The sequence below is a fragment of the Furipterus horrens genome, unplaced genomic scaffold, assembly GCF_987537825.1.
Source record: "Furipterus horrens unplaced genomic scaffold, mFurHor1.1.pri manual_scaffold_12, whole genome shotgun sequence".
Lineage (NCBI taxonomy): Eukaryota > Metazoa > Chordata > Mammalia > Chiroptera > Furipteridae > Furipterus > Furipterus horrens.
In genome coordinates this window covers 69,462,493-69,489,492 of record NW_028327182.1, presented here as the reverse complement: position 1 = coordinate 69,489,492, position 27,000 = coordinate 69,462,493, and the positions used below count along the sequence as shown (strand labels likewise).

The 27,000-nt window shown below is 45.6% G+C and overlaps 1 protein-coding gene across 1 annotated transcript in view; it reads left to right on the top strand.

The window, feature by feature from the left end:
* RAB20 (RAB20, member RAS oncogene family) overlaps positions 1–26,401 on the top strand; it is a 41,525-nt gene extending 15,124 nt beyond the window's left edge. The window contains exon 2 of the mRNA XM_090258283.1: positions 25,435–26,401. Within this exon, the coding sequence (XP_090114409.1) occupies positions 25,435–25,967 (533 nt within the window). The 3' untranslated portion in view covers positions 25,968–26,401. The remainder of the gene's footprint in view (positions 1–25,434) is intronic.
* The last annotated feature ends 599 nt before the right edge of the window (positions 26,402–27,000 follow it).

Here is a 27,000-nt window from a genome sequence, read left to right as displayed (position 1 = left end):
TACCATTCCATGGTCCAAAAACCCCTCCCATCTTCTTGGGGTTGGGGACTTGGAAGTATCAAAGCCATCAGTGTAACAAAGAGACTAGCCAGTAGCCACAGGCATGTGAAGGCATCTTAAACGCTGTCTCCTTTCCCCATACCCCAACCTGCAGACTCTGGGGATTTTTGGAGACCCCCACTCTGTAACAGAAAGGCAGGGAACTTAGAGTAGCACTTGGAATAAGAGACCTAGGGACTGTAAAGTGTTAGTCTTGATTATTTTCTCGGCCATTAATCAGACAAATTTAATCATTTATTGCATTTCAGCACAAAGTTCTTAAAAGTTGAGGAGCTTGGTGACAGATGCGTTGATCACTTATCCCCTTGTTCCTGCTGAAAAGTCATTTCCACCCAGCATTCAAAATTGAATTCTCTCTTCTCTGAGATCTACCGCCCTGCACAGCCCAAGCTAACTCAAATTCACAGTTACGAAACCGGAAAACCTGGGGTTTGTGCTGCCTGCCATCTACCAGACCCAATAAGCAGAGACAGGGATTGAATCTTTATGGGCACTTTATTCAGATGGTCGGCGATTTGAGAAGACAGAGGGTTTGTACCCTAACAGACTGTCTTAAATTTCATTATAAACGGATCCTTTTTATAAGGAGAAGATAAGTGTAGAATAAGGGGTTTGGAATTCAGGGAAAAGGTTAATTGGATAAAAGCTGCAGCATTCCCTCATCTGTGTCCTGGGTGGTGGTCATCTCACCCTGGAGCACAATAGCTCACCTACCGTCTTGATTGCTTGCAGTCCTCCTGAGCACAAAGGCGGAACTGCTTATGGTTTTCTGGAATCAAGGTGGGTCGTACCTCCAGTTCCTGAAACAATAGCTTTTTACATACATCGATTACTAAGCTTATTAGCTGTTACCTGAAACTAAAATTTTCCAACATTTGAGTAACCCGCCAGTTACTCTAGCATTTATAATTCAACATAAGCCAAGTTGAGCTTGCATCTCCTACAAAGCATTTCATAAATACTTGTTGATTTGTTCTGTGGACGCAAAAGATACTCATATGACTGATGGCTTCCCTCTGTCTGGCCTGGCCTCTCTCTGCTGGTCTGAGAGTTCTGAAATAGCTCAGCTACCTACTGCTAAGTTTCCTGTTTGGGGGCTGACCATCATAGAAGCAATTATTCAGCTTTGGCGCTTTTGAAAATTATTAATTTCCCAGCACAGTGGGAGTCATTGAATTTGGAATATCCATTGCAGGTAGCCATGCAACAGGGCACATTTTGAAATTGTAGAGTCTGGCATAATCCTGTAAAACTAGAACAGGATTTAAAAGACAATTTTTCAGCTGCTTTTTCTTTCAGATGAAGGGACAGACTCAAGAAGCTACTTGTCCTATATCCAGTTGCTACATGGTGGCAGAACAGGGCCCAGAGCTGGGGTCTTGTGACTCAGTCACCATTCCACGCTGCCTTTCCTGCTATTGCTATCATGTATGTTTATTTAATTTTGGGGGCATCTGTGCTTTTAAATGCTCCCCTACTGCAGTCTGCTAAGAAAGCAGGGCAGTGTTCCTATGGAAAACTGGCTTGGGAAGTATTTTCTGAAGGGTTTTCAGGTTGCTGATGTACAGCCCTTACTTTCCTGGAGGTCCCTGCTTATGCACGTAGCAGGGATTTCTGTTTGCTTCCTGGGTACCAAATATCATGCTTAGTGCTTTTGGGCTTAGCCTCTTCTATTTCTTACAACTTTTGTACTTTGTGTGGTTGGCATTTTTATCACCTCTCTTTTGCAGACCAGGAAGCTAAAGCCTAGAGAGGCCACAGAATTTGCACTAAATACCGAGGAGCCTGGATTTGAGGTCTGCTTTTTGTCATATTTTAGTCTCTTGTTATGGCCTTTCTTGCTCTTCTGAAACAAACAAACAAAATGTATATGCTACTGGGAAACATGAAAATCATGGGAAAATTGCTGTCAGTTTTCTTTTTTTATTATTTCTGAAAATTAGAGGTGTATTTATTATACATTTTATCCAAATACGCGGTGTTACAATTTTAGTAAAAATTCTAAGCCATGAAAAATTTCCAAATCAGGCATTTGTTTGGAAGGACTCATGGACTAAGTGAAATTAAATAAGTAATGAAATATAGCTCTTAAAGGTTGTTCTGTGTAATGCTAGTGCGAGTGTTACCGAACAGCAAGTTGGGGTCCTGCTGCCCACTGTCACCCTCTAGGCAAAATTCCAGAGGCAAAGGTTTGGAGATAAAGGAAAGGAGACTTTATTCAAAAGCAGTCACTTAAGCCTATCAATTAAGCTAAACTCTAACACCTGGGTTCTCCTATCTTTTCTCGTGTTAGTTTCTATAGGGTTAGTTTCCAAACTAAAACAACATAATACTCAAAAGCTACACAATTCTTAGGAATGTCTGGCTTCTGCCTCAGAGCCTGCTCTAGAACACCCAAAGAATAACCCTGCCATCCTCTTCCAGGCCATCCCTATCCTAGGCTGTGCCCAGAGTTCCTTCCCTTACAAAATATTGTCTTTTGGGAAATGCAGGCAGCCGCAGCACCATCATCCAGGCATCCTCGAGGTAGAGCCTGAGAGTGTATTTGAGAGCAAGAGCCTGAGAGAGAGCCAGCTCATGAGCCAGAAAAGCTCATGAGCCAAAGAGCCAGCCCTCTTTTTATTTCCATTGGCTCTGGAGGCAGTCAGCTTCTCAGCCAGTCCAGTCCTAGACTGCTTTCCATTGCCTTGGCAAACTCCTCCTATGTCTCCTCCTAGTTCTCCCCAGGGATCTTAATCAGATCTCTCTGTATCGCTAGTACATCAAATAATACTCAAAGGTTGAAATTACGGTATTATCTAATCTGTTATTCTGCCTTGAATTATTTAAAATAAAAAAAAAAAAACTTTGTTGGATCAAAAGAACACAATGCATAATGTCCTAACTGAAGTTGCTTAGCTAATGCACTCATGTTTATTTTTGTATTTTGCCAGACTATTTCACTTATTTTTAAAAAGTTCTAAATTTTAGAAAATAAAAAGAAACAAAAACAAAAGCAAAAACAAACAAAAAGTTCTAAATTTTATTAACAGCCTTCACAGATATCTAGAGCTGACCTTGTGGTAGATGAACATTCACACCTCATATAAGAAGCTTTTTATTCTGGTTGTACCTGAAATACCTGTACCTAAAAGTAAATGTTCAGATATAAATAACAAATCTAATGGCATGTTTGTAGTGCTTTTTTGTGGGGGGTGATTAGCTGTCACACAGCCTGTGGCCTTACAAAGTCCTTGAGGAATCCCCCATAAAATCGTCTCCGAAACCTCCCCAAGATGAAGCTCTATCACAGATTCTGACCAATTAACAGATGCTGCCTATGTCGCACTTACTGTGTGCCAGGGCTGTTCTAACCTCTGCATTTTGACTCATTAATCCTCTCTAGAACTCAAGGAGGAAACAAGGTTAGATCCTGTGTAAGTTAACATGAAGCCCAGAAGGCGCTGAGCTGGAATCTAGGCTGGGCAAACTGCCCCAGTGACTATGCACTTAGTCACCAAGTCATGCTGTGTCCTTCACAGAAGTGACATCTACTCTAAAGTGAGAGTGAACTAGGACAGAAAGCTCAGTGTCTGATACACAATCATTATGTGTGTGTGCAGAATGTGACAAATATCACAGGACATTCTGTTTAGTGCATTGTGTGCCTGTAAATTGAAGTCATTGCCATGCCAAGAAGTGGTAAGTTAAAAATTGTTCCAATCTTTGGGTTGTCTCATAACTTACAAGATTAATGTATTAAAATACCTATTCAATCAGCACTTAACCCATGTAGAATTATATGTACTTTATACATGTGTCTTCATGTCTGTACATTTCTGCACTGTGTTTCTGCCATCTGAGCCAGCCTGTGTAAAGGATTTCCTAAATCCCATTTCAACCAATAGGACTGAGGCTTTCCCCATCCAATTGGAGCTGCACAGTTCTGACCAACAAGAATGGCTCTATTCTGACCAATAAGCCAGTGCCTTTTGGACCAATCAAACTGTAAGCATTTGGAGTCCTCATTTGCATGACAACAGACCAATCTGGGACCAAGGGCAATGACTTCTGTCTATACAAGCCAGCTCCCCTGGCTTTGGGAGTGCACTTTCTCTTTCCATGGAAGAGTGAAAACTCTTTCCCTGGCTGTGCTGAAACACCAATGTCTCGCAGGAGCAGAGCACAGCAGACCAGCACAGTCCAGAGCAGACTGGCATAGGACGAAGGAGACCAGAGTGCAGTGGAGCAGACCAGTGCAGCACAAAGCAGACTGGCACATATCAGAGCAGAGCAGACCAGTGAGGAGCAGAGAGCTGTCTAGCAGAGAGGCGCCTGGTACCAGGGCCACCTGGCTCCAGGGCTGCCTCACAGTCATGCTGTTTTCACAGCTGTGCTGTATGTATCACAGTTGAGCTGTTCTGCGCTGAATAAAGTTTCCTTCTTCATCACACCCCAAATTGGGGATTTCTGTTGGTGCTGAATTGGCACCAGCGACCATCAGTTGACAACAGTATGCTTATTGCCAGCTTCCAGTTAAAGACCAAATGACCCACTGTGTTTCCATGGCATCAGATTATCAAACAGGAATATAGAACTCAGAAGTAAAATGGTAACATTTTTTCCAAAGTCAAGGTATTATAACTATTAAATGCTTAAAAATGAAGAACAATTGATATGAAGAGGCCCTTTGCTCAATATGAAAAGGCAGATTTTATAGCTCTTATCATGCCCTTTTGATATATTGCTTTGTGATTCTTTTTTGGGGGGGAGATGGGAATTTTGTTATCTTCCCTACTTTGCACTCAATTTCACTTTCTTGTGCTCGCCTGGGCTCTAAGGAGCCTTGCGTGTCCACCTCCGTTGCTGCCTCAACACAATGACCAGCAAGGTTCCTTCTAGTTTTAGTATCCTAATGTGTGCAGAGTAAGCACTCAGTGAGAGAGAATCCATTTGTTCATCAGGCAAGACTTTTTTTGAGCAACTCGCATGAATTAGACACTGTGTTGAGCTCAAGGAATAGCAGTTAACAAAGTAGGCAGCCTTTTGTCCTGGGATTTGAGTCGCGTGAAAAGATTTGACATCAGACAAAGAGCACGTATAATACCACCTGTGGTAAGTGCGATGAAGAAAAGGTGATAGGACAGGTGTTAATTGGCAACCTAATTAAGAGTTGGTGGTGTGAAGTAGGTTATTTTTTCTTTTGGAAAACAGCTTTGCCTCCATTTGTACATCACTTCATGTGTTTTTCTAGATGTGCTCCTTTGTTATCCTCCATATTCCCTGGTATTCCTATGTATATGTCCCTTCTATATCTGTGCCTGCCCGACCTCTTTGAGTTGGTTATGACATATGTCTGGCTCCCTCACTAAATGAGCTAAATAAGATCTTTCACATGTATTTACTTTAATTGCTTTGAGAGAGAGAGAAAAAGGAGGAGGAGGAGGAGAGAGAGAAGCATCAATTTGTTGTTCCACTTATTTATGCATTCATTGTTTATTCTTGTCTGTGCCCCGACTGGGGATTGAAGCTGCAATGTTGGCCTATTTGGACGATGCTCTAACCAACTGAACTACCTGGCCAGGGCTAACGTGTGTTTGTTTTTCATATCTGTTTAAGTGTTGTGATTTTGCCCTTTCTTGAACATTGTCTTTTAATATGTGTCAGGGTGGAATTGCTTTAAAAAAGCGCTTGACCAAATCTCATTCTTGTTCTAATGGGATTTAGAGGCCCTCCATTGACATTAAACCCTTGTTTGGCAGTTCCTCACCTAGACTACTCACACCACTGTTAGTGTCACGAGCTGCTTGGTCTCTGGGGTGGGGTGTTCCTTGAGGAGTTGCATGAGCATGCTGGGCCTCTTTAAAGATCTATAAAATGTGTGCACTAACCACGGGGAGAATGAAATAACACCGTGTGCATGCATGTTTGTGGGTATGCATGTGTGCCTGTGCGAGTCTGCTTGTGTGCATATATGTGTGTGCACATGTATAATAGCTTGCCGTTCTGCCTAGCAGAATGTTGGCAGTTCCTAGAGGGAACTGTAGCAGACTTGGCTACAGGAATCAGATTTAGTTGACTCAGTGAAACTGGTGAGAATATGGAGGCCCAGGGAGGCTCTGGCTCAAGGACACCCGCATCAGTAACCTAGAACAGAGGAAGCAAGTTTTCCTTTCTAACAAGCAGTTTGTCCTAAAAAATGAGAAGTCAGAATGAATGGAGGGCGTTTTAAAGCTTTTCTAAGTTGGTCATAACTGGAACGCTTCTGTGAGGATCTTGCATTATGAGTAGATAAGAATGGCGTGTGATTCCCATATCACAGTCCTCTGCAAAATAGCAGTGCTGCCTTTGTGTTGTGCCTGGGCTTTTTGTGAACTATTTCTGGGCTGTTTTGAGGACTTTGTTCCCACTATTCAAAGCTTTTGACTGTTTCCTTAACTGCACATCTTTTCTCCAGCAGTTGCCAAAGCACATTCCAAACCTAATTAATTTCCAATCTCATTAACTCTAGTTACTGTGTAGCCATAGGCCCCAGCAGCTCAGGAGTGAAGTTTCTAAAGCCTGGTAAGGCCTTTCAGCTTTCCTTGGTTGAGCAACCTGCAGCTCCTTCCTAACTTACCAGGCACAAGGTATATCGGGAAGAAGGGAGCAGAAGTGTGAGAACGGCAAACTCAGGTTTGGGTTGCAGAGTTAGTTGTGTTAACACTGTATTTTATCTTCAGTTGATGAGAGCTTCTTGGGGCTTTACAGCGTTGGTCCTCACAGTGAGGTCCAGGGGCCAGCAGCAACAGCATCCAAGCCCCACTCTGAATCAGAATCTGCATTTCAGCCAGATCACCAGGGGACGCACCAGCTAGGTGGAGGAGAAGAAGCTTTGGGCTTGCTGCCGCCACAGGGCAGAGGAGGGCAGGGATCAGGCCTGAGGTTCCTGCTGTTCTTAGTAGGTGCTATTTTTACATGCACTTCTATCTTATCTGCCTATCTGTCATTTATCTATCTAATCTTTAACCATACAGCATTTAAAAAATTGTGGTGAAATACACCTTACATAAAATTTACGATTTCAATCATTTTTAAATGTACAGCTTGGTGGCATTAAGTATGTTCACATGTTCTGTAACCATCACCACCATCTTCTCCAAAACTTTTCCTTCCCAACTGAAGTTCTGTACCCATTAAACATTTAGCCCCATCCTCCCTTCCTCCAGCTCCTGGTGCCATGCTGCTTTCTGTCTCTGAATTTGACAATTCTAGGTACTAACTTAAATTTTTTACTTTTATGTCGTCGTCGTCGGCAGCCGTCCGTCTCGAGAGACGATGGCGTAGCTTCCTGAGAGTCTATCTGCACCGCCGAGAATGGCTGTGCAGTCCGACTCGGGAGTGACAATCCCTGCCACACTTGTTACAGGTGAAGGCAGATGGCCGTTGTTGCTGCTGTTGACGCTGCTTCCGCCTCGATCTTTTCTGGACCGCCTCCTCGTTGCGCGCAGCCTCTGCGCGTGACGTACCTTGCCTGACCGCGAGCCTCCAGGCTAGGCGGTCATCTGCTTGAACTTCCCATGTGTTGAGATTGATGGAGCATTGTGTCATGTCCTTTTTGCAGATGTCTTTGAACCGCAGTTTTGGGCGCCCTGTCATCCTCTTGCCTTCTGCTAGCTCGCCGTAGAGGAGGTCTTTGGGGATACGGCCTGCATCCATTCTTTTGACATGGCCGAGCCACCTGAGGCGTCTCTCGCTAAGAACTGCATGCAAACTGCTCATATTGGCTCGCTTCAGCACCTCGGTGTTGGGGACCTTATCCTGCCAGGCGACATGCAGGACGCGTCGCAGGCACCTCATGTGGAAGCTGTTGAGTTTCCTTTCGTGCCTTGCGTAGGTGGTCCACGTCTCGCTGCCATAGAGGAGAGTGCTGAGTACGCAGGCTTGGTAGATGCGCAGTCTGGTTTTCTCAGTGAGGCTGGAATTGTTCCACGCTCGCCGGTTCAGTCTGGCCATAACTGTGACTGCCCTGGCGATTCTCTGGTTGACCTCCAGGTCGACTGACAGAGAGCTCGAGATGGTGGACCCGAGGTAAGTGAAGTCGTTGACAACCTCCAGGGTGTATCCGTCGATGGTGATGCATGGGGGAGTCCCCGTGCCTTGAGCCATAACGTTCGTCTTCGTCAGGCTGATGGCTAGTCCGAACTCATTGCATGCGTGGGAAAGGCAAGTGACTAGCTGCTGGAGTCCCTCTTCGGAGTGTGATGTCAAAGCTGCGTTGTCGGCGAAGAGCATCTCACGGATGAGCACCTCTTTGACTTTGGTCTTGGCTCGTAGACGGGCCAGGTTGTAGAGCTTGCCATCGGATCTGGTGTGAATGAAGACACCCTCGCTGCAGTCCTTAAAGGCGTATTGGAGGAGCATGGAGAAGAAGATTCCGAACAGCGTAGGCGCGAGGACGCAGCCCTGCTTTACTCAGCTGCTGACTGGGAAGGCCTCAGAGGTTGCGCCGTTGTAGGACACCGTGCTGTGCATGTTGTCGTGAAAGGACATGACCACAGCAAGCAGATGTGGTGGACAGCCAATCTTCCGTAGCAAGCTGAAGAGTCCGCTTCGACTGACCAGATCAAACGCCTTCGTGAGGTCGATAAAGGCGAGGTAGAGTGGTTTATGCTGCTCGTGACACTTCTCCTGCAGCTGACGTAGGGAGAAGATCATGTCCACTGTTGATCGGCCAGCTCTGAAGCCACACTGGGACTCTGGGTAGACGCGGGAAGCAAGGGTCTGCAGGCGGGCAAGAGCGACCCGGGCGAATACTTTGCCGACGACGCTGAGGAGAGAGATGCCCCGGTAGTTGTTGCAGTCGCTGCGGTCTCCTTTGTTCTTGTACATGGTGATAATGTTGGCATCTCTCATATCCTGGGGGATGTAACCCTCCTTCCAGCAGCGACAGAGTAGATGGTGGAGCGGCTGTAGCAGGACTGGTTTCCCGCTCTTTAGGATTTCTGGAGGGATTCCGTCGCTTCCTGGTGCTTTCCCGCAAGCGAGGCGGTCGATGGCTTTGCTGAGCTCTGCCGCAGTAGGTGGGGTGTCTAGCTCCTCCATGACTGGTAGGTCTGGGATGGCGTTAAGAGCAGTGTCTGTTACGGTGTTCTTCGTTGCGTACAGCTCGAGGTAGTGCTTGGTCCACCGCCGCATTTGCTGTTCCTGGTCAGTGATGACCTCACCTGTCTTGGCCTTAAGGGGGGTGATCTTGGAGGGGATTGGGCCTGTTGCCTTCTTGATACCCTCATACATTCCTCGTGCGTTGCCTATATCGGCGGCTTCCTGAATGCTTCTGCACAGGTTTAGCCAATAGGTGTTGGCACAGTGGCGGGCGGTCTTCTGGACTTTGTTCCTGGCAGCCCGTAGAGCTTGAAGTGTACTGGGAGTGGGCGTGACCTTGTAAGCCAGTAGGGCCTTCCTCTTAGCCTCGATCACGGGTTCCATTTCTTCCCAGTGAGCCTCGTACCAGTCAGCGTTCTTCCGCTCTTTCTTCCCGTAAGCAATAATGGCGGAGTTGTATATGGCGTCGCGGAGACGTGGCCAATTGGATTCGATAATGTCATCTGCCGCCACTCCCTCGCCGAGTGCATCTTCCATCTTGTTGATGAATTGCTGGGTCTTAACTGGGTTGCTGGCACAACTGGTGTTGATGCGTGGGCGACCCTTCATCTTGGAGTGGTGCAACCTCTTCGGCATTATGCGCACCTTGCTTACCACGAGGGCATGGTCCGTGTCGCAGTCTACACTGTGGTAGCTGCGGGTGAGGAGGGTGCTGCCAATATCCGTTCTTCTGGTGATGACGAGGTCAAGCTGGTGCCAATGGCGGGAGCGGGGGTGCCTCCATGACACCTGGTGGATCTCTTTGCACTTGAAGAATGTGTTTGTCACGCACAGGCCGTGGTGACATGAAAGCTCAAGCAGTCGCTGACCATTCTCATTGATCTTTCCTCTCCCAAAGTTTCCAAGGCAGGTGGGCCAGGCCATGTGGTCGGCTCCTACTCTTGCGTTGAAGTCTCCAAGGAGATAGAGAGCGTTACTTCTGGGGATCTTGGATAACGCTTCATCCAGTGCATGGTAGAACTGTTCTTTCTCTTCAGTGGTGGCGCAGAGGGTTGGGGCGTACGCGCTAAGAATGCTGACTGGGCCGAAAGTTGTTGACAATCGGAGGGTAAGTAATCTCTCTGTGCCTCCTGTGGATGGCTCTACGCAGTTAACAAGCGTGTTCTTCACAGCGAACCCAACACCGTGCTGTCTTGGTTGGTCCGGAGACTTCCCTTGCCAGTAGAAGGTGTAGTTGGTTTCTCTGATAGTTCCGTTGTCGGCCAACCGGGTCTCCTGTAGAGCCGCAATGTGGATGTTTAGTCGTGCCAGTTCCCTATCGATGACAGCGGTTTTCCTGGCACCATTGATCCACGGAAGGTCTGCAGTAAGTCCGGGGCACATGGTCCTGATGTTCCAGCTAGCGAGACGAAGAGCCGGAGGCTTCTTTCTTGTTGTTTGCTTGGAATTAACTGGTGCGGGTGTTTTGTGGCCCACTTTTCGAGAGGCGCCTCTCTGATCCCCACGCACCCAGTGGGGCAGGCGAGCCATGGCGAGACGGCACCTAATTGGCTGGGGCTGCCCAGCTTGAGGCGGGTGGTAGCTGTCCAGTGAGGTGCGATGACCTCTCCCACCGTCAGAGGAGACCCCTGACGCTCGTTTCCTTCGCCAATCGGATGAGCTTATAACCGGTATCTGTCTCCTCCCGTGTTGAGTCGACATCTTGCGATGACGCTGGAGTGTCCTCTCCAGTGAAACTGAAGCTACAGAGCCTGGGCAGGGTGATATGGAGGGTCTGCTGTTGCCCATGCAGCAGACCCCCCCTCTCTTCGCAGCTGAAGGGTCCAAGGGAAAGACGGAGTCAATACAGCTTGGCTTCAGGTGCGCTGCAGGAGTTGCCGGTGTTGACTACAACGTCAAACCGCCTTAGGGACTCCGGCTCCGGATTTTCTGTCGGGGTTTACTCCCTTAGCCTTTCCCCTGAAGAGGTATGCCGCAAGGCAGCGGAGGTTTTTTGGAGTCAGAGTTTTCCTTCTCTGATTTTAGAGATGTCCTTCCTCTTTCCTGCTTTACAGGAGTAAATGTATTTACTTTTATGTACAGCATACTATTATTATATTTAAATATGATAGACTAGGTTCTAACAAAATACTTCAATATGATTGATTTAAAAAGGTTTCCTCACTGTTAAATTGATAAAATTATATCTAGGTACTCCCAGTGTTGATGAAAGAAAGTCCAAACCTATAGAAAAGTTTTATAAAAGTTTATTTGAGCTAAATTTGATGACATGACCAGAAGCAATACCTCAATGAATTAAGAAAATGCTCTGGGTAATGGCGGTTTTGCAGTTCTTTTTATGCACTTACAATCAAAGGAGAAATGTAAGGAAGGTTACATGAAATTTATGGTGGTAGATTAAGGAAGCAGGAGTAGGCAAAGCAGGGAAATCTCTAGGATTGGATAAAGAAAATGGTGAGACACGTACTTCTTTTACATTGGTAGGTGTGTGATAGTTAACATTTAACCTTTACAGTAAATAGGGATGGTATTCAGGTAACACAATAACAATGACTTTCATGGTTTTGTGCCCTGGCACCAGTGGATATGCCTAATATTATGGAGAAAAGGAAAAGACCATTCTGTATAGCAAAGCTGTCAGAAATAACTGGTATATTTACTGAGTGGAGTATTTCAGGAAAGAGGCTACTCTAGATCACTTAGTGTTTCGAGAAACCGTTATTGGATTTAATGAGTTTTATTAATATGGCATTTGCAGTTCAGTCTTGATTTTAAAAACAAGTTCAAACTTGCTTTGAAAAATCTGAAATGATTTTAGTTTCCTATTTTAATAAGTAGAGAATTCAGCATATAATTGCATTTTTCTTTGATAATCTTGTTCTAAAAAGTAATTATAATATCATAGGACAACAGAGTATCTGTTGAGGGTAAAGGAGATTGGGTTAAATATCCTGGTATGTGAAAGTTTTTTGTTTTTTAAAGCTAAATCCGTTATAAAGGTGTCGTCGGCAGCCGTCCGTCTCGAGAGACGATGGTGTAGCTTCTCAAGAGTCTATCTGCACCGCCGAGAATGGCTGTGCAGTCCGACTCGGGAGTGACACGGTATCTGTCTCCTCCCGTGTTGAATCGACATCTTGCGATGACGCTGGAGTGTCCTCTCCAGCGAAGCTGAAGCTACAGAGCCTGGGCAGGGTGATATGGAGGGTCTGCTGTTGCCCATGCAGCAGACCCCCCCTCTCTTCGCAGCCGAAGGGTCCAAGGGAAAGACAGAGTCAATACAGCTTGGCTTCAGGTGCGCCGCAGGAGTTGCCGGTGTTGACTACAATGTCAAACCGCCTTAGGGACTCCGACTCCGGATTTTCTGTCGGGGTTTACTCCCTTAGCCTTTCCCCTGAAGAGGTATGCCGCAAGGCAGCGGAGGTTTTTTGGAGTCAGAGTTTTCCTTCTCTGATGTGCCCTGACTGGAAGATCGAACCAGCGACACTTAACTCGCAGGCCGACGCTCAATCCACTGAGCCAAACCAGCCAGGGATATATATAAAGGTGTACTCTCTTTGGATTTGGCAATTAGGTTGGATTATTGGATTTTAATTATTAGTTTATCTTTAAAAGGTTATCTAATCACCTCCTTTGTGGCAGTAATTCATTATTGGTGCCGAGATTTCAGGTCTTTCTTCTGGTAGGAAAAAAAAAAAAAAGCACCCATTCATATTGCGGGCTAGGATTTTTGTCCTTTTAAACTCCTACTCTTCAATATCCAGCTGATGGCTGTTGGCTCAGAGCTTTTCCTTGCTCACGTTTTGTGAGGTTTTTCCTGTGTGCATCGTGAGGCTCTCACTTAGCCAGTGCAGTGGGAGGTGGCTGGTCTCAGGGTTTTCAGCCAGGAGATGGGTGATTCCCACCCTTGGGCTGGTGAGGCCGAGATAAGACTGTGTAGGCAAAAAGTGCAGGCAGTAGACTCCTACCATCTACCTACACCGCATTACCATCATTTGAGGACAATGAACAATTCATCCAGTCCTGTCCTCACTGCTGCCTTGCTGGGAGGCAACAGCCGGCCCTGTGAGAGTTGGTTCGACTCGGAGGACACATGCTTTTCGCCTTTTGTTTATCTTGCCTATTTTGGTTTGCTCAGTTTCTGATAGCAGAGGTATAGCAGAATCGTCCCATTGTTTTTTCTTCTAGATTTTGAAATGCTGGCATTCTTTTTTGCACCTGAACCCTCTCCCCTCCAAGCCCTTCTTCAGGTGGGACTTGAAGCTGAATGTAGCATTGCGCTTAGGAGTGGGGGCTCTGGACCCTGACCTCTGGGGTTCAAGTCCCACCGGAGCCCTTGCTGCCTGAGTGTTCGTGGCCAGCCAGCCTTTCTCTGTTAGTTTTCATCAGGTCTGGGGTGGGAATTAAATGACTGGCTGTGCAAAGGGCTTGTCTGGTAGTAGGAAGTTCTGTAAAAGTTTTGGCTATTGGAAAAGTTATTAATCTTCAGTGTACTCACTTTAAGAGCAAGAATGGCATACATCCCAAATCAGGACCTGGTACTGTTCTGTCTGCTTGACGAGTATGAAACGCCTTACATTAAGGGAACTAGCTGGTCACCCTGAAGTTACCTGTCTCTTATGGAACACCTGTACTTTTCACAAGAGCTCTTGTGACAGACAGCATCCCCTCTTAAGACACAGCCAAAGTAATGCTTCTTTGACTGGATAATTCATCAGTTTTTCTTTGATGTCTTTTTTTAGTGGTTACCACCTCTTCCTCTGGTATTTCTCAAGAAATATAATGCTGTATTTGTATGATTCGTTTCTTCTTGTGTAAATCAGATTAGAGGGTGAAGGTCATTTCTTATAGGCACCAGGTTGAACCAGTGAAGCAGGTTTAGACATTTCCATGTGAACTTAGCTTTGTGAGTTATGACTTGTTTTCAGGAAGTAAGCAGATTTGCTGACGTTGGCGCAGGAGATGGCACTGACTCTTCATCTTTATTGAGAATGGGTATTTGAGTTCACTGTTATCTGAACCATCTTATCAGCTTCTCCAGTGTGGTTCATTGAAGTTCATAAGTATCTAGCTTTTTCTTCTGCTGGTAGAGGGGAGAGAAAGTGGCGAGGGGAGAGAAGGTGGCGAGGGGAAGGAAGCAGAAGTTTTTCTTGGAAGTCTGAGCCCGTCACATGGACATTGTTCTTGTTTGATTCATGACTTTTAGTACCTGTGAATGAGTGGGCCATTAGCTTGCAGCCCAATTCATACCTTGGTGGAGTATGAGTTTCCCGGGGGTGTCATAATAACAAGTTCCACACACTGGAGTCTTTAAGAACAGCAATTAGATTCTCTCGCAGTTCCGGAGGAAGAATTCTGAAGTGGAGGTGTCAGAGCGCCAGGTTCTCTCTGAAGGCTCTTGTAGGAAATCTGTCCCATGCACTTCTCCTAGCTTCTGGTGGTTGCTGGTATTCTCTGGCTTGTAGAGGCATCACTCCAATCTCTGCCTCTGTCTTCATGTCGTCATCCCTCTGTGTGTGTGTGTGTGCCTCTGTGTCTCTTTTCATTATAAGGACACCAGTTATATTGGATTAGATTGCACTCTAATGACTTCAACTTAACTTGATTACACCTGTAACAGCTCTGTTTCCAAATAAGGTCTCATTCAGTTTCTGGAGGTGAGGACCCTGGATGTATCTTTGGGGCTACCACTCAGCTCACTATAGATGGTAGGAGACTTTAGAAACCCCTACCACCTTTTTTTCTATTGCAAAATTTTAATCTGTAATGAAAGACTTTTTTTCCTTAAAAAAAAAAAGATTTTATTCATTTATTTGTAGAGAGAGGGGAAGGAAGGGAAGAAAATGTAAGAACGGTGTTGCTCAGAGAACCATGAGGAGGCAGTGAGCAGAAGAAAAGTTTATTTGAGGGAATTAGCAAGTGGGGAGGAAGCCATGCCTCGAATGGCCCGACTCCGGGGTCCTAGGGAAGGAGGGGCTGTTTTATAGGGGGAAGAAAAAAGAAACTATTAAATTCAGTTGTTATCTTGCAGCTGTGAGTCTAGGGCTCATCAAGGCCAAACGGAGCTTGGGTTGATGTACCCCACTATCATGGGAAACTCCCAGACAGCTGCAGGTGGGCAGAGGGAGGGGGCATGGTGTGGGAACCAAGGCTGTCAGAAAAGAGGGAGAGAAACATCGATTTGCAAGGGAAACATCGATCAATTGCCTCTCATCCACCCCTAACCAGGGATCTAGCCTGTAACCCAAGCATGTACCCTGACTGGGAATCAAACCAGCGACCTTTCTGTTTGTAGGATGATGCCCAATCCACTGAGCTACACCAGTCATGCCTTTATCCTTTTTAAATTAAATTAATTAGGACAAGAAACCAGACTAAAAGATAGAGAAAAAAGGAGATAACTTCAAATCCAAGAAAAAAAATCTAAATGTATTCCTCATCCCATTCCCCATCTCTCTTTTCTGTGCCCACTCCACCCCAATAAAAGATGTTTTTAGATATCTATTTTGGAAATCATATCATATCATTACTTGGTTACTGATTAGCTGTTGAAAGCCTGGCAGGAAAAGACTTGGGCCCTTTTGTGGAGGTCATGCTTTATTCTGAAGCCAGCTAGGAGGTGCCTCAATTGTGTGGCCGGAGATTTTCATTATGGGATCTTCACTTAGAAAGAGAATTGGCCAGACAAGGGATCCTTCATGAAGACGTGACCAGTCTGGGTCAAAGTGAGACTTGCAGTTGCTGGAAAGCACCTTTCATCCCACTTCCCCTCTTTCCTATGGAGCTAGGGGCCGGTTTTGCTGAGAGGCATGTCCTTGAACTTCCTGTGATGCGGTGTGCTAGAGGTGGGGTCCGGAGTGTGACCCAGCGGTGAGGCACCGAGGAGTGCCTGTGGGATGTGTGGTGGGCTGCAGTGTCCCCAGTCGCTTTGAGGAGGGGCTGAAGGGGCATTCTCTCTTTATGGAGGGAATCAGTGCCTCCGTGGAGAAATGTGGAGTTGGAGAAGCAGGAGGGAGAAGGACTGCTGAGCCAGTCCCACCCTCTGGAGAGTCTGGCTTTCACTGCAGCCATGTTCCCAGAGGGATGTTTCCCAGGGAAACAAGTGAGAAGCTCCAAGTGTGTTACTCAGGGGTCTCCAGAGGCACAGAACCACAGAACCACAAATAGGATGTAGATGGAGAGAGAGGGATATTGATGGAGAGAGAGAGACAAGAATTGGCTCGTATGATTGTGGGTGCTGGCAAGTCTGAAATCTGTAGGCAGGCAGGCTGACATGCTGAAGACCCATGGAAGAGCCAATGTTGCAGTCTTGAGTCCAAACTCCATAGGGCAGCTGGCTGGAAACTCAGGTGTGGTTTTTTATAACTCAGGTTGTAGTCTGGACCAGAATTCTTTTTTCTACAGGAAATCTCAGGCTCCTCTTAAAGTCTTCATCTGATTGGATGAGGCCTACCCACATTATAGAGGATAATCAGCTTTACTTAAAGACAGTTGAAGCAGATATTAATCACATCTAAAAAATACCTTCATGACAACATCGAGACTAGTTGGACCACCAAAAGGGCATCACAGCCTGGCCAAGTTAACGCATAAAATTGCCCATCACAGGCCCTGGCTGGGTAGCTCAGTTGGTTAGAACACATACAAAATCAGCCAATGAAGGCATAAATAAACGGAACAACAAATCAATAAATTAAAAAAAAAAAAAAAAGGGGGCCCTGGCCGGGTGGCTCAGTTAGTTGAAATGTCATCCCGTACACCAAAGGGTGTGATTCCAGATCAAGGCATAAACCTAGGTTGTGGGTTCAATCCCTCCCTGGTCAGGATTTGTACGGGAGACAGCTCGTCAATGTTTCTCTCACATTGATATTTCTCTCTCTTGCTTCCTCTCTCTCTAAAATCAATAAAGATAGCCTAGGGTGAGGATTAAAAATATTCTTAAAATATTGAAGGGTAAAAAAGTTAATCATCACAAACAGGTATCAGGGTGGTGGCAGACTCATCCTCTCATTTACTGGCGCCTCTGTGTGAATGGTAGGTTCTCAGATGAAGTGTCCCCGGCCCATTGCCTCTGCGGTTTTCATACCGGTGCAGTTTGCACACTCCCAGGGCTGGCTCCAGAGGGCCAACTCCTTTCATCATCCTGGGAAGCCTGGTGGTGCTTTTTCCTTATTGCACTGAAAGAACTTTAAGTATCTATTCTTTGCAAACATTTCTGGAGGGTAGTTGTTTCCATGGGCCATTCTCTAACCAGGTTCACTATGTTTAGAAAGACATACAAGCAGATGGAGTGTTCTAGACCTTGCCCGTGACTGTAGACTTTAGTCAAAACTCATCAAACTGTACAAAACAGAACTGAAGTAATTATTCAGGTAGTATGTATAATGCTGTGGGTGGAACTTTAAAGCACTGGGAAAAGATTTTATTTTATTTAAAAAAAAAACCTCTGAATGGAATTATGTTACAATTTGTTCTAGGTGGAGCTTCTGTTTCTGTGTGTGCCCTGCAGTTTCTATTTGTTGCCATCTCTAGTTCTGTGAATCTTGAGTTTTTTCTTTCCTCCTATTGTGACATTGATACTTTTGTGGGCTCCCGGTGCAGTGGGCATTCTGGATCTTATATGGTGTTTAAGAAGTTTCTCTTTCTTAATTAAGTAATTAATCATTAAAAAAAGAGAATAACATGGAAAAGGGTTAAGCCGGAGAGCTTGTATGCATGACCCATGGACATGAACTGGGGGTGGGGAGCTGGATTTTGGGGGGGGATTACTGGGCAGAGGGGAGCAAAGGGGAAAAAAAATTGAAACTATTGTAACACTATAATCAATAAAATATACTAAAAATAAAAAAGTTCCTCTTTCTTTCAGCATTTGCAGTTACATTTCCTGGTAGATCTTTCTTTTCAACTGAATTGAAATAGGAAGAAATTCCATTCTCCCATTGTAAAGCTGCCTTTTTATCTATCTCCCACTTTCACTAAGCAAATTGGTGACCTTTTCCTCAGGCTGCACGTTATATTCACCAGGGGAGTTTTGAAAATTATTCTGGTACCGATGCTCTGATCAGATCCTGATTCATGTGCTCTGGGATGAGGCATCTGAGCATCAGTATTTTTAAAAAGCAATCCCCCGCCCCCCGCCGCCCGTGTTTACAATGTGCAGCCAGTCTTGTAACATGAATTCTGATGGCTATACCAGCCATTCTGTTGTTTTAAATCATTTCAACAAAAATGTTACAATGCTGGGGGTGAAAGGCTGGCTGTCCTTTGTCTTGAGGACAGTTAGAGAATAAAAGAGGAGTGGTCATTTTGTCTTCTCTTGCCCAGGGGCTGATTGGGGTTCTGTGGTTGCTGACTTCTGGTTTAACGTGCCTGCCGCTGGGCCGTTTCTCAGTTCATTTGACACAGGGTAAGGCAGCTCCATGATAAAGTACCCCAGGAACTGGGGAGAAAGTCATCCTCTGAAAGTAGCCTCGTAAAAATAAGATAGAATATTGATCAGCTGTAAAAGTGACCCGTAAGCCCTAGGAGATAGTGTAAATGTGCTGATAAAGAGACATGCAGCCGTAGCCCAGGGCTGGTTTGACCTTAGATTTGGACAGAATCTAATTCGTGATTGATTTAACAAACATGTATATAGGACGTAACACCTGCCAGGCATAGTTGTAGGCAGTTTACCTGTATAAATTAGTTCAACCATGCTTTGGTGGGTACTCTCTATATTTTAGTATGAGAAACCAAGGCACAGAGAGTTAAGTGACTTGCCCAAGGTCATACTGTGGGGATTTTTGTATAAAAAGTATATTTTATTAATTATGCTGTTACAGTTGTCCCAATTTTTTTTCCTTTGCTTCCCTCCACCCAGTACCTGCATCCTTCCAGCAATGCATCCATAGTTCATGTACATGGGTCATGCTTGTAAGTTCTTTGGTTTCACCCTTTCCTGTACTATTCTTAGCGTCCCCCTATTTTGTTCCTACCAATTATGCTTCTTGATCCTTACACCATTTACCCCCTTTCCCCCTTCTCCCTCCCAGCTGATAACCCTCCAAATAATCCCCATACCTATGATTCTGCTCCTGTTCTGGTTATTTGCTTAGTTTGTTTTTGTTTTCTTTTTTCTTGAGCAGTAGAGCGAGGCCTTTATTCACGAGTCTCGCTTAGTTTGTTTTTATTTTTTAGATTCAGTTGTTGATAGTTGTGAGTTTGTTGTCCTTTTAATGTTCAGAGTTTTTATTTTCTTTTTTTAAAATTAGTCCCTTTAGCATTTCATATAATAATGGCATGATGATGATAAACTCCTTTAGCTTTACCTTGTCTGTGAAGCACTTTATCTGTCCTTCCATTTTAAATGATAGCTTTGCTGGATAGAGTAGTCTTGGTTGTAGGTCCTTGCTTTTCATCACTTTGTTTTATTTTTTTATTTTTAGAGAGAGGGGAAAGTAGAAAGAGAGGGAGAGAAACATCACTATGTGGTTGCTTCTCACTCGCGCCCCCAACTGGGGACCTGACGTGCAACCTAGTAATGTTCCCTAATTGGGAATTGAATCAGCCACACTTGGCTCGCAGGCCGACGCTCAATTCACTGAGCCACAGCAGCCAGGGCTTTTCATCACTTTGAATACTTCTTGCCAGCCCCTTCTTGCCTGCAAAGTTTATTTTGAGAAATCAGCTGATAGTCTTATAGGCACCCATTTGTAGGTAACTCTCTTCTTTTCTCTTGTTGCTTTTAAGATTCTCTCTTTATTTTTAACCTTGGCATTTTAATTATGATATATCTTGGTTTGGTCCTTTTTGGGTCCAACTTGTTTGGGACTCTGTGCTTCCTGGACTTATATGTTCATTTCCATTGTAAAATTAGGGAAATTTTCTTTCATTCTTTTTTCAAATAAGTTATCAATTTCTTGCTCTTCTTCTTCTGGCACCCCTATGATTCAGAAGTTGATATGTTTAAACTTGTCCCAGAGGTTCCTAATCTTCTCCCTGTTTTTTTTTCAATTCTTGTTTCTTCTTTCTGTTCACAGTGAATGTTTATTTTTTCCTTTTGTTCCAAATCATTTTTTTGAATCCTGGCTTCCTTCCATCTCTATTGATTCCCTGTATAGTTTCTTTTATTTCACTTTGTATAATCTTCACTTCATTTATTTTGTGGCCATACTCAATCATTTGTTTGAGCATCCTGATCACCAGTGTTTTGAATTCTGCATCTGATAGGTTGGCTATCTCCATTTTGTTTAGTACTTTTTCTGGGACTTTATCTGTTCTTTCATATGGGCCATATTTCTTTGCCTCCTCAAGTTGGCAGCCTCCCTGTTTGTTTTTGTGTATTGGGTAGAGCTGCTTCGACTCCATGTCTTGGTAGTATGGCCTAATGTAGTAGGTGTCCTATAGGGTCCATGGCACAGCCTCCCGTCACCCAAGCTGGGTACTCAAGGTGCACCCTTCATGTGGGCTGAGTACACCCTCCTCTTGTATTTGAGCCATGGTTGCTGTTAGCAGATCAATGGGAGGGATTTACCCAGGCCAGTCAGCTGCAAGGACTAGCCATGACCACTGACTACCAACCTTCACACCCCCTGAAGGGTCAGCTGTGCAGGGGCAGGGTGGTGGTTCTCCAACAAGGTTTGTAGCTGTCCACTGGGTATGCTGGCCCTGGGGTTTCCCATCCTGGGTGGTGTAGGCCAAGGTCAGCTCCCACCTGTGTTTTGCCCAGGGCACCCTGCCTGAGCTATAAAGCAATCTGAGATGGCTGCTACTTGTGCTGGGCTTAGATATTCTCAGGTGAAGCCAAGCTGTGAATCTAGGCTGGTTGCTGCTAGTGCTGAGCCTGGAGCTCCCTGAGGCCAGCTGTTGCTTGTGTGATAGGATTTAGGAAACTGTGAGGCATGAGCCAAGTCCAGCCATTCATATGGAAAGGCAGCTTGGGTGGGCCCATAAATTGGGTGGAGTGGAGTCTCTGGGGATCTCCAAGTCAGGTCAAACAGTGTTAGCCAGCTTGATGGAGCCTCAGATATTGGCACCAGCTTTCCGGTTCTGTGGGGGGAGGGCTTACAAGAGAGACAATGGCCTCTACTTGCCTTGATGCCAGACACTTCAGTTCTCCCTGTATATCACTGGTGCCTTTCAAGCTGCTACCCCAGTGCTGGAGCTCAGAGGTAGTGAGTCTGAGTGTGTGAGCCCATGTGTGAGTTCTTAAGAACAACTGATTGAGGATATAGCAGTTTCTTCCAGTGCCTCAATCCCTGCTGGTTTTTGCAGCCATAAGTTGTGGGGACTTACCTTCCTGGCACTGGAACCCTGGGCTGGCGGGGCTTGGTGTGTGGCTGGGAGTCCTCACTCCTGACATATTCCTCCCAAATTTTTATCCACCACATGTGGGTGAGAGAGACCAGCCCGTTCCGCATCTGCGCTCCTCCTACCTGTTTCGATGGATGTGGTTTCTTTAATTCTGTAGTTGTCAGACTTCCATTTAACTTGATTTTTGACGGTTCTGGCTGATGGTGTTCTATGTTTTAGTTGTAATTTTAATGTGGTTGTGCAAAGAGGGAAGCCATGTCTGCCTACGCCACCTTCTTGACCTGATCCTGTGGGGATTTGAATGTAGGTGGTCCATCTCTAGAGTCAGGTTCTTTATGGGTTGTTAGACCACAGACCACCTGGTACCTGGGGACAGTGTCCTGTGTCTGAACTTCACCATTCCTGCTTCTATGGGTCACTGCCTGTGCCTCACTTTCTCTTGTATTGGTTAATGGGTGGATAACAGATTATGTGATTTAAACAGCAACTTTTATTTATGCTCTTTTTAGTCTAGCATATAGGATTCTTCAGTTTCTAACTCCTTTAGTTTTTATGATTTTTTTCCCCTTATCATTTACTTCTGTAGTTTTTTGAAGGTAAATCAGACATTTTTATCTGGAAAGGAAAACTATTTTAGGCATAGGCATAGGCATGAACAACAGTTGCCTTTTTGTCCTTAATGAACTATGTAACAGACTTGGAAAAAATCCTCCTGAGATAACTGGAATGCCATTTTATTTTCCCTTGTGAAATCTAGTGGGTGGGAGCTGATAGTATTTTTAGCTGTTGGAAAACCTCAAGATGTCTGGATTGCTATATATGCAATTAGTGCTTGATAGAAAAGTCCTGGCTCAGTGGTAATAATGGGGAAGTATTTCTTTCTTTTTAACTAACACTTATTACTGCCAGTTGTAGTGATGTCTTGATCATCTCCCATGGGGGCCCGTGGTGAGATGGGAGAAGACTGATTTCTGTCTGTTGGTGTACAGTGTAATTTGACATGAAACTTATGAGTAGATTATCAGCCTTAGGGCTGACCTGCTATGGATGTGTTAACGGAGAGGAATTTTGTTTTGTGGGTGATGAATTCCAGGGTATATGCTACTTGTCAGCAGGCTGGCCTTCCTAGCACCTGGGGCGGGGCAGGGAGCCTGGTCGCTGTAAACGGGCATTTCCCTTTCACCTTCAGGATCCCTGCAGGACAGGATGCACATCTCCAATTCCTGCCTCCATCCCTCCAGCTCACCTCCAGCACCAGATGGTTTGGGGAAGCACTTGGGACTTCTTTCTTTCTTTTTTCTTTTTTGTGAGAAGCAGGGAGCCCTGGCTTTGAATATGGCTCTGGGTGAGGGACAGGACAGCTGTCAGGTTTAGGTCCATACTGGGCTCTTTGCCCAGGATGTCGGTGTCTTTCTCAGCACGTGACTCTCTCTAACTCTGGCCTCGGGGGTCACCAGCTTGCCCCCTAATGAGGCATTGCCGTCTGGCCTGTATCAGAATGATTGGCGGGGAACTTGTTTGTATGTTTTGATCATTTGGCTGAAGATAGTAGTTTATAAGGCAAAGGACACTATGTTTTATACAAATATATGTGTGTAGATATCATGCCTTGACTCTATGTTCCAAAGATCCAGAGACCAAGGGCTCTTCATTTCTCTTGTGTCAAGGATTCCTTTGTACCCAGGTTGTATGAGCTCATGAGCTTTCTCTGAATGCTATATTTAAATAATGTGCACTAAAATACAAAGTTTCAGCAGGAAACCAGACTTCCTTACGAAGAGCAGCCCTAATAGCTGTTGTGATTTTTAAGTGGTGATGCACTTCAACACTTGATACGCGGACAACTGTAATGTGGAACTGAAAAGCCTCTGTTATTTCTGTAGGTGACGAAGCCACAGGTGTCTCTTCTTAATATCATTTCTGGATTGTTGCCAATATGTACAAGAGAAGGACATGCTAAATTTCAGTTAGAGGATGTTGAGAATAAAGATTACATTCTTTCCCCTTTCAAGGTCATGGCCCTCTGGGTCCTGTTCCCATTGCAGTCAGTGGCTGAGCTCTGTAGCCCAAACTGGAAAACTGCAGGCAGAGTCACAGAATTTCATTAGAAAGAGATTCCTCTGCCAGTTAGGGAGAGAAGCTGCCAAAGGTATCCTAGAAATATAGTTCACTCTCCATGTGGCCACGCAAGTGTAAGCAGGCAAGCTCAGGAGGACTGTGAGTTCAGAAGGCTGCTCCTGAGCTCCTCCTGGGAGCATGGATGTGCCCAGAGAGCTTGGGTCCAGGATGGCTCTTCCTCCTGCTATTGAGGGGTGTGGAATCCGATGGCAGGGGAGGGCTGATTAATCCTGCAGCCTGGACGGCTTTGGGAGGAGGCCCCATTTTAAACTTATGAATTGTCCTTCGTGTAGCCAGTGAACCATCACCCCACACAGTGAACAGAAGGGAAAATGAAGGGACCATGTGTGAAAACTTAGGAACACAAACAATGGTCAAACTTGGCCTCTGGAGACCAACCCCAGTGGAGGAGGGCCCACTGGGCTTGCTGCTTACCTGGGATCTGTACCTTTTAGCAATTTTTAAAGTATTATTATTTTTTGTTTTAATATATGAATACATTTAATCTTCACAACCCTGGGAGGTAATATTATCTGTTCTTTTTCACAGAAGAGAAGACTAAATCATGAGTGATTAGGTAATTTGTCCAAGTTCACAGACCCAGGCTGTCTGACTCCAGGATGCATGCATGCTCTCAATCCCTGTTCTGTACTTGCACCTGAATACAACCAGTCTCCATGTGGCTTCTTCTTTAACTCCTTAGTTGTAGGACTTATATTTACCTAGATTTCAGGTGGTTCTGGATGATGGTTGCTCTGTAGTTTAGTTGTAATTTTGATGTAGGTTTTCTAAGGATTAAACGTGGGGGAATAGAAGTACTCAAGTATGATGAAATTGCAGTTCTGATATGTTTAACACATCAAGGTGACTCCTACCTCCCCCTCTTCCTCCCTCTTCCTCTCAGTCCGCAGGTCAGAGTAAAGGTGGAGATGCTGGGTGCAGGGTCTAATTGAAGCTCCTGACATGAATGAGGCTTCTACCATTTTGTAAATCAGACCAAACTGTTAACAAAACGAAGAAATTCTACGCAAGAGAAAAAATTGTGTGCATGTTTTTTTTTTTAAATGTGGGGGATAACTTGTGGCCTCACTTACTCAACATATTACATAGGGCACCAAATAAACAGGGGCAGGTAAAACCACATGGTCCAGCCTTCCATACTGGGAATGTATATTAACTGCATAACCAAAGCGTGGACTTGCAATTTTGACAAATGCATGAGCCACACACAGAGGGAGTGTGAGGGGCGGGAGGTGGCGGGGGCTGGTGGTGGTGGTGGTGGTAATGGGACTGACAAAATGCTTAAAAGTGATCTGGAAGGGGGCTCAGGGACCCATTGGGAAGTGACAAGTGGTCAAGTGGATTGACTAGTGGGCCTGCACCCCAGTGAGCTGGACAGGAGCCTGGCGGTCTCGCAGGTGGAGCAGGACGTTGGGCACTGGGGAGCTGTGTGCGCTGGTGCAGAGGCAGACTTGCTTGGTGCTTTCAGAACAACTGCCATGCTGAGATGTGGCCCAGACTGCTTTCAAACTTCGAGGCCCATGTGAGAGCACTTTATTTAAATACCTTCTTTGAAAACACAAAAACAGGAACAAGCCATACAATTTTTAATTAGAAGAAAAGTAGGATATGGGGTGTCTCCTTGGTCTTATAGGTTAACTGTGGCGTGGGACCGGGTTGTGTAGGAATTATTTGTCATGCGTGGGCCTGCAGTGCCCAGTGGAGCAGGGCACTGCACTTTGATCCTCTAGGGCCTGGCTGGTCAGTTCTTTCTGCATTCCTATATCTCGATCCAGTGCAGCTCCAGCAACACCTACATTTGGGGTGACAATTCCATGGTCCCTCCTGGGTGCTTCTGAGAAAAGAGATAACCCACATCTTTCTTTCCTTTTCCCCCACCAGGGCGGGAGCAGTTCCATGGCCTTGGTTCCATGTACTGCCGGGGGGCGGCTGCCATCATCCTCACCTATGATGTGAACCACCCTCAGAGCCTGGTGGAGCTAGAGGACAGATTCCTGGGCCTGACAGACACAGCTAACACCAACTGCCTCTTTGCCATTGTGGGGAACAAGGTGGACCTCAGTGAGGAGGGGGCCTCAGAGAGCTGGGAGAAGGAAGGACACAGCTCCGGGTCGCTGGTTGACAGCTGCATGTCGCCCAAGGTGCCCAAGCAGGTGAAGCTGGAGGAGGCGGTGGCACTTTATAAAAAGATCCTGAAGTACAAGATGCTGGATGAGAAGGACGTGCCAGCTGCTGAGCAGATGTGCTTCGAGACCAGTGCCAAAACTGGCCACAACGTGGACCTGTTGTTTGAAACCTTGTTTGACATGGTGGTGCCTGTGATCTTGCAGCAGAGAGCCCAGGGGCCGCCGCAGACCGTGGATATCTCCCATTATAAGCCTCCCAGACGAACCAAATCTGGGTGCTGTGCCTGACTCTCAGAGACCCGACCCTCAGTTTACACAATTGGCAAGGTGTGTGACAAAGCAAGCTGTGGTCAGGAGCACAGAAAGTCAAGGAGTTCCTTTGTAGAATTGCACATGAAGGAGGTCCGAGTAGAAATGACAGCTCATTATTAAGAGAAGGTCAATGTGAATCATCACCTCTGTCTACGTCACTGTGTTGGGAGGTGGGGAGCTGCAGGATCAGGGTCCCTGGAGACTGCTGTCCCCTTGCTGATCCTTTCCTGACAACCTGGCCTCTGACAGAAGGTTGCCTGGATGGGTGTGCACCTGTCTGAGCACTGTACTACTTTTATGTTTGTTGTTCTTAGACATTTCTCTTCACTGTGATTTATCTGTGGTCCTATCATTTGGAACTTGAATCTTGATGCATCACAATGATTCTCGACATGTTAATTTATACAAAATCAGGATTGGTTGTAGTAGCGTGAGCCACACATATTATTAAAAGGAATCTTGAAAAGAACTTTGGTGTGGAGACTACATTGATTCAGACTCTTTATTTTGTGCCCCCAGTGGACTCCTTTCTGGGGGCTCTGGGGAGATGGCTGTGAGCTTAAGGCACTTCTATCTTTAAAAGTTGCATTGAATCCTTACAAATTCCACAATATTTAGATCAGCCCATCTGCCAATAATAGAAACAAAAGTTCTGTTTCTGCTGAGTTCTGCTTGGATACTTGGGCTGGTACTGATCAGACTCCCCTTTTCTGCTGGTTGGTGGGTGCATTGTGTGTGTGTGTGTGTTTTTAAAATATTTTATTTATTTAATATTTTTAGAGACAGAGGAAGGGAGGGACAAAGGGAGGGGAAGAAACATCAATGTGTGGTTGCCTCTCATGTGCACCCAACTGGGGGTCTGGCCTGCAACCCAGGCACGTGCCCTGACTGGGAATTGTACTGGTGACCCTTTGATTTGCAGGCTGACGCTCAGTCTGCTGAGCCACACCAGGCAGGATTTGCAGTGTTTTGTTATTAGAAGATGCTAAGGCAGGGAAGCTGTGAGACA